A 13,225-nucleotide genomic window follows, 5' to 3' on the forward strand; every position below is an offset into this window, starting at 1 on the left:
CCCCTGCTCATGCTCTTGTCTGTCTGTCTCTCTCTCTCACTCACAAAAATAAATAAACATTTAAAAAAAAGAAGAAGAACAGGAACCCATGATTTATTCATGCTTTTTTTTTTTTTAATTTTTTTTTTTTCTGAGAGAGAGAGAGACAGCATGAGCAGGGGAAGGTCAGAGAGAGAGGGAGATACAGAATCTGAAACAGGCTCCAGGCTCTGAGCTGTCAGCACAGAGCCCAAAGTGGGGCTCGAACCCACGAATCGTGAGATCATGACCTAGTCGAAGTCAGACACTTAACCAACTGAGCCACCCAGGCACCCCTATTCATGCTTTTTCAAGTCAAGTTAAATTTTTACTTTCCTTTTACTCCATACACGAGATTCAGAGTCATTAAAACTTGTCTGATAGAAATTTCTTACAGTGCATTCTTCACTAACAAATGGCCTTTCTGTGGCTAAAGCTGATGTATAGTTTTCTGACTGACTGGCTGGCTGGATGGCTGATTTATAATTTGTAATCACTTTCACTTTCTTGAAACTCCCTCCTCCACTCGCTTCCAAAGTCATACTGCCCTAGTTTTCTGCTGACCTTTCTAGCAGCTGCTCCATCTTCCCCCCACGCACCTGCCACCTTCTGCAGGCCCACCCTGCCCTCTTCTTATTGTGTGGCTTCTCATCAGGTGACGTCACCCTCCCCCAGGTCTCTCCGCTCACAGCTATAAACCCAACTACCATTTAGATACCTTCACTTATATCCTCTTCGAACTTGGTACAAGCAAAAGAGAATCGCCATCTGACCTCCCTTCCTGTCACCCCAAACCAGTCTTTGCTTGTGTTATGCATCTTATAATGGCACCATCAGCCACCTAGCTGTCCAAGCCAGAAACCAGGTTATCCTTGACATTGGGTCTGGCATCATGCTTCATTCCCCCCATCATACATGCACCAAGCCCTGTGGGCTCCTCTCCCCCCATCTGATCATCATGTTTTGAACCTGGATAACTGTAACAAACCCGTAATGTGACTTCTTGTTTCAAATCTATACTCCAAACTGGGGCACCTGGGTGGCTCCGTCGGTTAAGCATCTGACTTCAGCTCAGGTCACGATCTCACGGTTCATGGGTTTGAGCCCCACGTCGGGCTCTGTGCTGACAGCTCAGAGCCTGGAGTCTGCTTCAGATTCTGTGTCTCCCTCTCTCTCTGGCCCTCCCCTACTCGTGCTCTGTCTCTCTCTTTCTCAAAAATAAATAAAACAAAAAAAAATTAAAAAACAAAAACAAATCTATACTCCAAACCACCACCAGAAGATCTTTGCAAAATTTTAAGTCTAATCCGAAGCAGCTTACTCTGGTTCTAAAGGTAAGGTTTTCTTCTTTTAATTTTTATTTTTTAGAGAGAGAGAGAGCACGAGTCGGGGAAGGGCAGAGAAAGAGGGAGACACAGGATCAGAGGTAGGCTCCAGGCTCTGAGCTGTCAGAACAGAGCCCGATGTGGGCCTCGAACTCGTGACGAGGGAGATCCTAACCTGAGCCGAAGTCACCTGCTTAACCGACTGAGCCACCCAGGCAGCCCCCACCCAACCCCACACGTGCCCTCCACAGCTATGAGGACCAACTTACAACTTCCCCCAAAATGCTATGCTCTTATTCTCATACCCTGTTCCTTCTAACTAAATACCTTTGTCCTATATCTTCATCTGACAATTTTACTGCGTGTTTTTTTTCCCCAATTCAGATTAAATACCACCTGGTTCCCAAAAGCAGACTTGATTCCCTCTCTGACTTAACTATCCTCCTCCCCGCTAAGGAAAGGCCAGATGCTCTCCTGTGGGGCCCGTGTACACTCCTCTATCACAGTGCTAATTACACTGTATTTAACCCTATGTTTACAGACCTGTCTCCACTACAGGGTTACAAACTGTTTTTGGTCTTTTTTTTTTTTTTAATGTTTACTTATTTTTGAGAGAGAGAAAGAGAGAGAGGGCAAGAGAGAGAGAGACATCGTGAGCAGGGGAGGGGCAGAGAGAGAGGGAGACACAGAATCCCGGGCAGGCATCAGGCTCTGAGCTGTCAGCACAGAGCCTGACACTTAACTGACTGAGCCACCAAGGGGCACCCAGATTACAAACTTTTTAAAGTTTTTATTTTAATTCCAGCTAGTTAACATCCAGTGTTATATTAGTTTCATGGATTACAAACTTCTCAGGAAAAAGGAAACATAAGATGTTTGCCTTAAAATCCAAAGTGGCTAAGTCTAGAGCCTAACACTTAGGATACTTAAAAATTTTTGTTCATTAAATTAATTTTACATTTTTGTAATAATCTGACTTTTTCCAGGCAACATATTCTCATTTCAAATACTTTATATTTCTCCCTAACAAATTCTAGAAATTGTGTAATATTTTCTCTACTAACATAGGCAATGTATTAAAATTTTACTGTTAGATCTATTGTAGAATCTGCCATACCAAAACACCTGATCACAATTTAGCAAGCATGAAAAATTCATGTCAGTTTTAAAGCATTTTATGACATTTAGTTGTGCCTAGCAACAAAACTGAAGTAGAGGATGGGGTGCCCAGGGGGCTCAATCGGTTAAGCGTACGACTTCGGCTCAGGTCATGATCTCACGGTTCGTGGGTTTGAGCACTGCATCAGGCTCTGTGCTGACAGCTAGCTCAGAGACTGGAGATTGCTTCAGATTCTGTGTCTCCCTCTCTCTGTGACCCTCCCCTGCTCATGCTGTCTCTCTCTCTCTCTCTCTCTCTCTCTCTCTCAGAAATAAATAAAAAACATTTTAAAAAATTAAACAAACTAACAAAACAGAGGTAGAGGACCTAGAAAATAAAAGTATTTAAGAAATACAGCTCTTCCCACAGAGGATACAACATACGTTCAAGATACCAACAAAGACTTCCTAGTAGAAGTTACAGCTAGTCAGATTTAATTTTCAAATGATTAACAGGATAGGGACACTGGGTGGCTCAGTTGGTTAAGCTTCCAACTTTGCCTCAGGTCATGATCTCAAGGTTCACGAGTTCGAACCCCACATCATAGTGTCTGCTGTCAGCATGGAGCCTGATTCGGGTCCTCTGTCCCCCTCTGTCTGCCCCTCCCCCACTTGTGCTTGTTCGCTCTCTCAAAAATAAACATTTAAAAATACAGTAATATAAAATATCAATCATATATTTTATTATTTTAATAAAATGTATTTGAATGAAGTTACATCAGTAAGCTTACTTAGGTATTTAAAATAACATTTTTAAGATTGAATAATTCAGAAACACCCAAAAAAACAAAATATATCCTATAATTAAAAAATATATTTCTTAATAAAAAGAAAAACCATCCTTCCAATACTGCTTGCCACATTTGGAAATCCGCCTTAAAGCTTACATAATTCCTCACCTTTTGGGAAAGGACAGAATAGCAGGCATGCAAATTTTGACCAATTTAACATCACACCTAGCTACAAGAAATAGGGCTCCATCAATCTTAGCAACAGCTCTGTCTCTTGAGTATAACTTTAAAAGGATTTCAATGCTATATGGAGAATTTCACTTTACACAGTTTCTGACTAAATGAATAATAACAAAAATCAACCAAGGTAACAAGCCGATACCTGGGTTTCCTGAGGCAGAGCCACAGTGCGGAGGCGCACCCAACAGAGGCCTTGCCACATCCACCTTAGGGACGGAACGTGCCCTCGTCCCCCAGGCTGGCCCCACCGCTGGGAGAAGCCAGGACCACCTCACCGGGCGGGGCAGCACATGCTTTAATGGACAGGACAACTTCAGCCAGAGCCAATTTCTTTTGAAAATGTTTATCTAAGAATCAAATAGATTCCACTTCAAGGTAGAATCGTAATTCAATGAATGCCTATCAACATGTAGCTGAAGACAAGAGAAATACTTTTTCTTCAATCTTGAAAGAACTCAGAAGCATTTTCCAAAACTTAACTAAATGCAGTACTATCCGTACCACCTCCACACATCTCACACTAAAACGTAATATAACAAGAAATCTTAATTTCTGGACTGCTTTGAAAAACCATCCCTTTCTTTATAGAAAATAAAAAGATAAATTTGATAACTACATCCAAACACAAGCCAAAATATACTCTGTCTAATTTTGAGAGGCTTCATTCAATCCTTTTTCAAGGAAGGAATGCTAAGGTGACCATATAAAAATACAGTCCAAACTCTACAATTATAATGTACAGCACCAGTATGAATTCCCTTGATACTGCTTTCCTGGTTAGCAACATTCTGCTTACACTATCAAAGTTCACAAATGACTGACATATTCTTGGTGGCCTTAGGAAACACTCTAACCATCACGCTCCAGGTGGGACTACATCTAAAGAGGCATGTTCCTGTGTGCACAGAACAATTATGACCGTCAATACACATCCAGGGCATTTAGGGGGAGTCCGTTTACCCAAACCATTGTTTGGCTTTGAAAGGAGTCTCAATTCACAATAAAACATTCTTCCCCATTCTAATGGTGACTGGGTTTGCTTTGATGACAGGTCCTGATTGAACAGACAAGTAAAATGACCCAATCAGACACACTAGAGCATGGCCCAAGGATCAAATCCAATCCCCAACCTGTTTTCTGAATAGCCCTTGACTAGGAATGATTTTTACAAACACAAAACAAAGAATGTATGCAACAAAGGCTGTATGAAGTCCACAAAGCCTTTAGTGTTTACTCACTGGCCCTTTACAGAGAAAGTGCACTGATACAGGCACTACAAGAGTCTAGTAGCTGCACACAGACCTCCCCCCAATCCATTTTTTCAATATATCTGTCATGTTATTTGTGCTTAAAGAATTATCAAAATGTGAATTAAATTCAAGGCAACATTAAAATATATATAAATGTTAAGTTTAAAGGGGAAAGAAGGAAAAACATGAAAATAAAATTTTTCAAGTACCATAGACAAAACTTTCCCAAAGATTTTTGAAAATCCTTCAGTTTATATCTGTTATGTGTCCTTGTCCATCTGCTTACAGATGCCCACCGAGAAACCCATCTAATAACTAACAGAACGTGCTTCTCTGGATGTGTATCAATTCTATGCTGTATTTCACACAATTTTACAAGCCTTCACATCCATGGTTACCTTTGGGTGAGAGAATCACTGAAAATTTTCCAGAATTCTCTGACATAGTAACTATCTACTTGTCACATTAGACATGTACCAATAAACTCTCGTCTCGTCTTTAGGATCCTACAAACTCTTGTGCAGTTAGCATAGGCAGCACATAAAAAGTCAACCTACAGACTACATTCAAGTTGTAAACATCGCTATTTGAGTCAGTAACTGTTTTAAAGATCTAATTTTAAAGATTAAAAAAACAGAGAAAGTTCAGATGTTCCTATAAAAGGACTACTATACAGTCTGACCCTGGGCCTGCCACGTTATCTACATTCTGTCTTAACTGATCTTTCTTGTCATATCTGAGGGTGATTTTATACCTTGATCGTCAAGAGCTGCAACCGACAGCATTCTAGCTTCCTTTCCATTTCATTTCTTTGTTTGCTTTTTCTTAGTAGAATAGCAATAGGAGGTCATTGCACAATATTTCAAAAACAGAGAAAACCACATCAGAACATAAAAATCACTTCTAATTTCACCAACCAGAACACTTTATTTTAACTCGCCAATATTTTTATATACAAACATATTCATACATGTGTGTTTATACAAACAAAATTAGAACTGCAGTGGCCACTCTCATAACTAGTGTATTTTCCCCTTTCTATTGTATCATGAGCATCTTTACTGGTTCGAAAATTCTTCGAGAACATAATTTCAATACAGCAGTACCCCAATCTCCAGCACATACGTCCCAAGCCCCCACCAACTGCTTGAAACCATGGATAGTGCCAAACCCTACACACACTATGTTTTTCCCTACACATACACACCTATGATAAAATTTTATATGTTCGCTGAGTAAGAGATTTACAAGAGAAGGTAATAAGGAAACAGTTCTAAGGATACACTGTAATAAAAGCTATGTGAATGGGGCATCTCCCTCAAAATATCTGACTGTACTGTACTCACACGTCTTGTGATGATATGAGATGATCAAAGGCCTGGGTGAGAAAATGAGGTAACCGAGGTGAAGTGAGGTGTCATAAGCATGGTGTCATAGCGTTAGGAGATCACTGACCTGATGATGCTACATCTCAAGCAGGATCATCAACGGGACCACAGCTGATCACAGGTAAGTGAAACCGCAGAAAGTGAACCCGTGGATAAGGAGAGCTACTATAGCTTCAGAATTCTGGATCATACGGCTATACAATAATTTCCTTAACTTGCCCTTCACTACTCTTTGAAAGATATTTGTTTACAAGCATCTTTAATTTACCTCCGATTCTTTCTTCAGGATGACTCATCATAGGGAGATTTACTACACCAAAAGGGTCAAGACCTTTAAAACAAACTGCCAAATAAAGAACCTTCCTCCAGAAATAGACCAACTTAGTTTGCCACCAGTGTTCATTTCATGTTGCAGACATCTTCAAACCTCTCTTCTATGGGCTACAGAAGCCTCTGTAGGGTGCTCTCAGAGTGAACTTTCATCCACCTAGTTTCTTGATCAGAATCTAACCTCCACAATTTTCTAGGGTTTCTTCTTTTATCTAATCAAATTTCCATTAAAAAATTATTTTTAATGTGTAATAATCCAGAAATTTATTGGTCTTTAGTTATAAGTTCTGAGGTAATGTATACGGAAACATTTTTAAACCTGAATATTATAGGGGCGCCTGGGTGGCTCAGTTGGTTAAGCGTCCAACTTCGGCTCAGGTCATGATCTCACAGTTCATGGGTTCAAGCCCATCGGGCTCTGTGCTGACAGCTCAGAACCTGGAGCCTACATCAGATTCTGTGTCTCCCTCTCTCTCTGCCCTACTTGTGCTCTGTCTCTCTCTGTCTCTCAAAAATAAATGAATGTATAAAAAAAAATTTTTGGGGGGGCGCCTGGGTGGCTTAGTCGGTTAAGTGTCCGACTTTCACTTAGGTCATGATCTCACGGTTCGTGGGTTCGAGCCCCGCGTCGGGCTCTGTGCTGACTGCCAGCTCAGAGCCTGGAGCCTATTTTGGAGTCTGTGTCTCCCTCTCTCTCTGACCCTCCCCTGTTCACACTGTCTCTCTCTCTCTCTCTCTCCTAGAAATAAATAAAAAAATATATATATATTTTTAAAATAAATAAATAAATAAAAATTAAAAAAATTTTTTTAAACCTGAATATTAAATATAAGTTAATACATAATTTTTTCTGAATTTCTATTATGGTACTCCAAAATAGTCTCTTAAGATTCTGGTAAGCTTTTAGGGGCGTCTGGGTGGCTCAGTCGGCTAAGCATTCAACTTCAGCTCAGGTCATGATCTCGTGGTGCGTGGGTTCGAGCCCCGTGTCGGGATCTGTGCTGACACCTAGCTTAGAGCCTGGAGCCTGCTTCCGATTCTGTGTCTCCCTCTCTCTCTGACCCTCCCCCGCTTACACTGTCTCTCTCTCTCTCTCAGAAATAAATAAAAAGCATTTAAAAAATTTTTTTTCAATAAAAAAGATTCTAGTAAGCTTTTAAACTCTATTTCATCCCAGGACACCTCGGTGGCTAAGTCAGTTGCGTGACTGACTCTTGATTTCCACTAGGGTCATGACCCCAGGGTCATGGGATCAAGCCCCACATCAGGCTCCATGAGGAATGCTGAGCCTGCTTGAGATTCTCTCTCCCTCTCCATGGGCCCCTTCTCCCTCATTCGCGCATTCTCTCTCTCCCTAAAATAAAATTAATAGGGGCACCTGGGTGGCTCAGTCAGTTGAGTGTCTAACTTCAGCTCAGGTCATGATCTCACAGTTTGTGGGTTCAAGCCCCATATTGGGCAGGGCTCTGTGCTAACAGCTTGGAGCCTGGCACCTGCTTCGGATTCTGTATCTCCCTCCCTCTCTGCCCCTCCCCTGCTGGGGAAATAAGCTATTTCATCCCAGTATTTATGATTTTATCAAAGTGTTCTTTACTAAAGAAAAGGAATCTATGACCATTTAAATAACATATGTGATATTAATAATGTGAATATACATGATACAAGCCACTGTCCTTGTTGTTTAATAAGTGACTACTTCATTAGAACTGTATATAGACAGTCCATAAAAGTCTTCTAAGAGGGGTACATGGGTGGCTCAGCTGGTTAAGCAACCTACTCTTGATTTAAGCTCAGGTCATGATCTCATGTTTCATCAGTTCAACCCCCACGTCAGGCTCTGTGCTGACGGCACAGAATCTGCTTGGGAGTGTCTGTCACCCTATCCCTCTGCCATCCTTCACTTGCACTTGCTCTCTCAGAAATAAAGACAGATTAAAAAAAAAGTCTTGTAAGAGACCATCAATGGCCATGATATAAAGTCTTTTTTGTTTGTTTGTTTTAATGTTTATTTATTTATTTCAGGAGAGAGGCAGAGAGAGGGGTAGAGAATCCCAAGCCAGTTCCCTGCTCAACATGAAGCCCAATCATGCAGGGCTCAATCCCACAAATCCAGAGATTACAACCTGGGCCAATATCAACAGTCGGATGCTTAACCAACTAAGCCACCCAGGTACCCTGGCCATGATTTAAAGTCTTAAAGAGTAATGAAAATAAATTACATTTATTTTTTATTTTCATTACTCTTAAGAGTAATGAAAATAAATAAATAAATAAGTGATGAAAAATATATTCTATCTGACTTTGTCAATTTTACATGCAAGTAATTTGAAATTAGATATGTTCCAAAAGTCAGATCATACTTAAACTATAAATAGAGTAACACAAAGTATCTTTAAGTTATTACTTTTCCTTTCTGAATATATACATTAATATATATATATCTTAATATATATCGGTCTCTATTAATAATGTTAACAGTAAGGTACCATTAAGGCAGAGGGAAAAAAAATAGATTGGTTAGGCTAATTTAAAGGGAAAACTACTTACAAAAATCTACTCATGTCTAATAACTGTGGTTCACTGTTTAAAGCTTGTTTCCATTTAATCTAAAACCTGGAATGCTACTACCAAATATACCAACTATTTCATGAACATCTGCCTTCATTCCAACTTTAATTTCTAAGGTTACTTTTCCTATAATGATTCAAATAAGCTTTGGGGTTTATGCTTGGACTTAACTTGTGGCATATGGATAAAATACAAAATATGTTAAAGGCTTTATAAGTGGCTGTAGAGGTATTTCATTACTATCAAATAGTTTTCCAGAAAATTTAAATCATTTCATTCTTAAAATTACATTCCAAGATATGTAGTCTCTTTCAGTGGTTGTACATTTATTCAATCAATATTTACTGAGTGCTCGCTCTGACTGCTGTTAACAGAAACCTCCGGCATGGCACGGACCACACATTTACACACCTAGTGAGTGGCACAGTCTTATGGAAATGAAATATACACTGAACATGGAGAAGCCGAGACAAACAGGACACAGCACTGAACAACATCTACTGAATGACAATCATTACTACCTGTCTTCACTTTAGCAAACCTCCATTTTCATTTACAAATGAAAAATACCATTGAAAGGGGAGTTTGTTTTAAAAAGAGTATGCCTAAAGTAACTTACTTGCTGACTTCTTTATACTGGGCTATCTCCTCAATATAAAGAAGGTCATGCAGCCGTGACTGATAGTTGGTCTTGGTCAATGATTTGTCTAAAACGGACTGGGTAAACAGCTGGTCAGCAGAGAGAGGAATTTGGTATCTGATAAGAAGGCTCTTCTCCAAATCAGTAGTTTCATTAGGTTCAAAATCTATAATAGTCTTAGAAGAAGAATCCCAACGCTTAGCCGTGGTTACTAGCTGCTGTTTTGCATGCATCAGGTATTCAAGATCTAAATGGAAACAAAAAACACATTTATAAAGAACACAACATTAAAATTCTCAAATACATTACACATTTTGGTAGGACCATTTTATATGCTTGAGCTAATAAGGAACTTGCCCCATATCAGAAATCTTTTCTCTAGCTCAACAAAATAACATATATAGGAACCTATATTACAAAACAAAAAAACAAAAAACACCTCTTTTTTAACATTAGGCTAAGACATACCAGAAATAGCTATTAACATTTTAAAAATAGATTAACATTTAGAACTTTTAACTCTTTAGTCAAAAGAAATCCAAACTGCAAGAAGAAAATAGGATAAATTCCTCATAAGATAATATCTCTTAGGTGATAATCACTTTTCTCCTACTAACAATTCCTGCCCATTATGGAAAGAGAAGATAGAACGCTATGAAAGGTTAAGTCTTTTCTAGCATGGTAAATAAAGAACAGTGAAACTCTCTGAAAGTCAACTTATGACAAACAAAAATCTTTTAGAAAATTCTCATGTAAAACCACTGCTAATTCCTTGTTAAAACGTCATACGATGTGCCATTCAAATGCCATTTCAGAAAAATCCAGTTCAGCCTCAGTTAAATTATACTGTAAGTAGGGCACAATGTCAAAATGAATGACTGTTCAGGTTCTGACATCTCTGAAGAAAAAAAAAAACTGACACACAGAACCAGCACAGGGTGAAATACACAGGAACATAAATTCTGAGCGGTGGGTAGGCTCGCTCAATCTGCAGCACATATTACTTTTCTATTGGGTGGAGCACACACAGACCTATAAATATGAAACTTGGCCCAAAGGGGGGAAAAAAGCTGCTTGATGACTTCATTAGGCTGATATCCAGCTTTAATGTAACGTAATTGAAAAGATGGCTTCACAACTCAGGTTACAATTTAGGGAAGAAATAATGAAAAGTTTAAACAGAGATCAGTTAAATGTCCAAAGTACAAAAATAAGTTGCCCTGCACTATCTTCAGAGTGAGAGAACAATGCATAATTGCCGTGTAACACTTAGTGAGAGATTTGCCTGCATTTAAATGTTACATATAAATTATAAATATCTGAGTATAGTCATCTAAAAGACATTCTCAATACCAGAAAATTGTTTATCCTAATGTCTTACTAAAGATTCAAATGCAAAGGTTCTAATTTAAATGTTTAAAAAATTAAAAAAAAAAAGGAAAGTCACTAATTTCTTGCCTTTGCTCCTTGAAAAGGTATTTTCACATGCCAGTTTTATTTCTCCAATGGTAAAATAAATACACCTATAATCATCAAGGTAGAAGGCTGGTCTGCATTCTTATAATACTCTGGATTAGGCAGGGGTGGACTGGCTTTGCAATAGCTTCAAAAAGAGAAGTTTCATAAAGTAAAGTAACCACATTTTCTGCCTCAATCATTCTAAATTGGGTTTCATTCATTAAATCATAGCTACCAAAAATACGTAAATTACACACATGCCAACATTACTAAAACAGGTTATACAATCACTAAAAATCAGATGATAATCATTATCAAAATAACAAGGATGTACATACTTTTTTCTGTTAATTCAAAAGTCAAGAGGGTGCCTGGGTGGCTCAGTCGGTTGAGCGTCCGACTTCGGCTCAGGTCATGATCTCACAGCTCGTGGGTTCGAGCCCCATGCCAGGCTCTGTGCTGACAGCTAGCTCAGAGCCTGGAGCCTGCTTCAGATTCTCTATCTCCCTCTCTCCTGACCCTCCCCTGCTCAGAGTGTCTCTCTCTCTCTCAGAAATAAATGAAAAGTTAAAGAAAAAAAATTTTTTAATAAAAATAAAAAATAAAAAAGTCCAGGGAAACAGCAATAGTATAGTGACAAACCAGATAACCAACTCCTTAAAAATAAAACAAAACCTGAAATCTACATAATATCAAAGAATCTCTGTAATATGTAATAAAAGGATGCCTATTCTTTGGAAGTAGGGGAATTATATGTCATTATTTTATTTTAAATAAGAAATTGAGGGGCACCTGGGTAGCTCAGTCGGTTAAGCATCCGACTTCAGCTCAGGTCATGATTTCACGGTTTATGGGTTCGAGCCCTGCAGCGGGTTCTGTGTTGACAATTAGCTCAGAGCCTGGAGCCTGTTTCGGATTCTGTGTCTCCCTCTCTCTCTGTCCCTCTCTTGCTCATGCTGTGTGTGTGTGTGTGTCTCTCTCTCTCTCAGAAATTAATAAAATGTTAAAAAAATTTAAATAAGAAATTGAATCAGACTATGCCTAGATCAATATTATGTTCACATTCTTTAAAAAGTCACTAATTGGGGCAACTGGCTTGCTCAGTCAGTTGAGCGCCTGACTCTTGAATCTGGCTCAGGTCATGACCCCAGGGTCGTGGGATCAAGTCCCATGACGGGCTCCATGCTGAGCATGGAGTCTGCTTGTGGATTCTCTTCCTCTCTCTCCCTCTACCATTCTCTCCCACTCATACACTCTTTCTCTTTAAAATAAAAATAAATAAATAGTCACTAACTCTTCCTAACTGATGTTTAAGTAACTGGGATAGTAAGAAACCTAAAGTGATAGTTTTCCATTTAAAAAGATTTTTGTATCACCTATTTAATGTGCAAAGCAAATGATAACAGAAAGTCATTCCGGGAAAAGTGGTATGGCGGGGCTTGAACTCGCAGGAACTGTGACCTGATCCGAAATCAAAAACTTGTTTTTCTCATCTATATAGTGCCATAACTGCCATCCTGGTTTTATGCAATTATTAAAATTAGTGTCCTCAGCAGGTAGCACAATTTCAAAATAATTCCCAAACAATGTTAAATTTTATTCCGTGGTTTTTTTTTGTTTGTTTTGTTTTGTTTTAATGACTATAAACACAGTACAGGCGGGGTACCTGGGGGGCTCAGTCGGTTCAGTGTCCAACTTTTCATTTCGGCTTAGGCCATGATCTCATGGTTTCTGGGTTCAAGCCCTGTGTCAGGCTCTGGCTGACAGAGGGGAGCCTATTTGAGATTCTCCTTCTCCCTCTTTCTGCCCCTTCCCTGCTCTCTCTCAAAATAAATAAACTTAAAAGGGAGGGAAGGGTGTTGGATAGGGGGATGGATGGGCTAAACGGACAGTGGACATTTAAGGAGGGCACTTGTTGGGAGGAGCACTGGGTGTTATATGTAAGTGATGAGTCATTAAATTCTATTCCTGACATCATTATGACACTATATCCAACTAACTTGGATTTAAATTTAAAAACTAATAAAAAATTTAAAAAGAGAGACACAAACAGAAAAACTCAGACTCTCAAACACAAAGAATAAACTGATGGCGGGGGGGGGGGGGGGGCGTTCTGGAA

The 13,225-nt window shown here is 39.2% G+C and overlaps 1 protein-coding gene across 5 annotated transcripts in view; it reads right to left on the reverse strand.

The window, feature by feature from the left end:
* The window catches only part of HELZ (helicase with zinc finger), a 160,751-nt gene that overhangs the window by 91,825 nt on the left and 55,701 nt on the right, over positions 1–13,225 (reverse strand). For all 5 annotated transcript variants that reach the window (XM_039235929.1, XM_039235931.1, XM_039235927.1 and 2 more), the window contains one exon: positions 9,628–9,895. In XM_039235929.1, coding sequence (XP_039091860.1) covers positions 9,628–9,895 — 268 coding nt within the window. The remainder of the gene's footprint in view (positions 1–9,627; positions 9,896–13,225) is intronic.

Source organism: Hyaena hyaena, unplaced genomic scaffold, assembly GCF_003009895.1.
Source record: "Hyaena hyaena isolate Hyena2069 unplaced genomic scaffold, ASM300989v1 scaffold_104, whole genome shotgun sequence".
In the NCBI taxonomy this organism is placed as follows: Eukaryota; Metazoa; Chordata; class Mammalia; order Carnivora; family Hyaenidae; genus Hyaena; species Hyaena hyaena.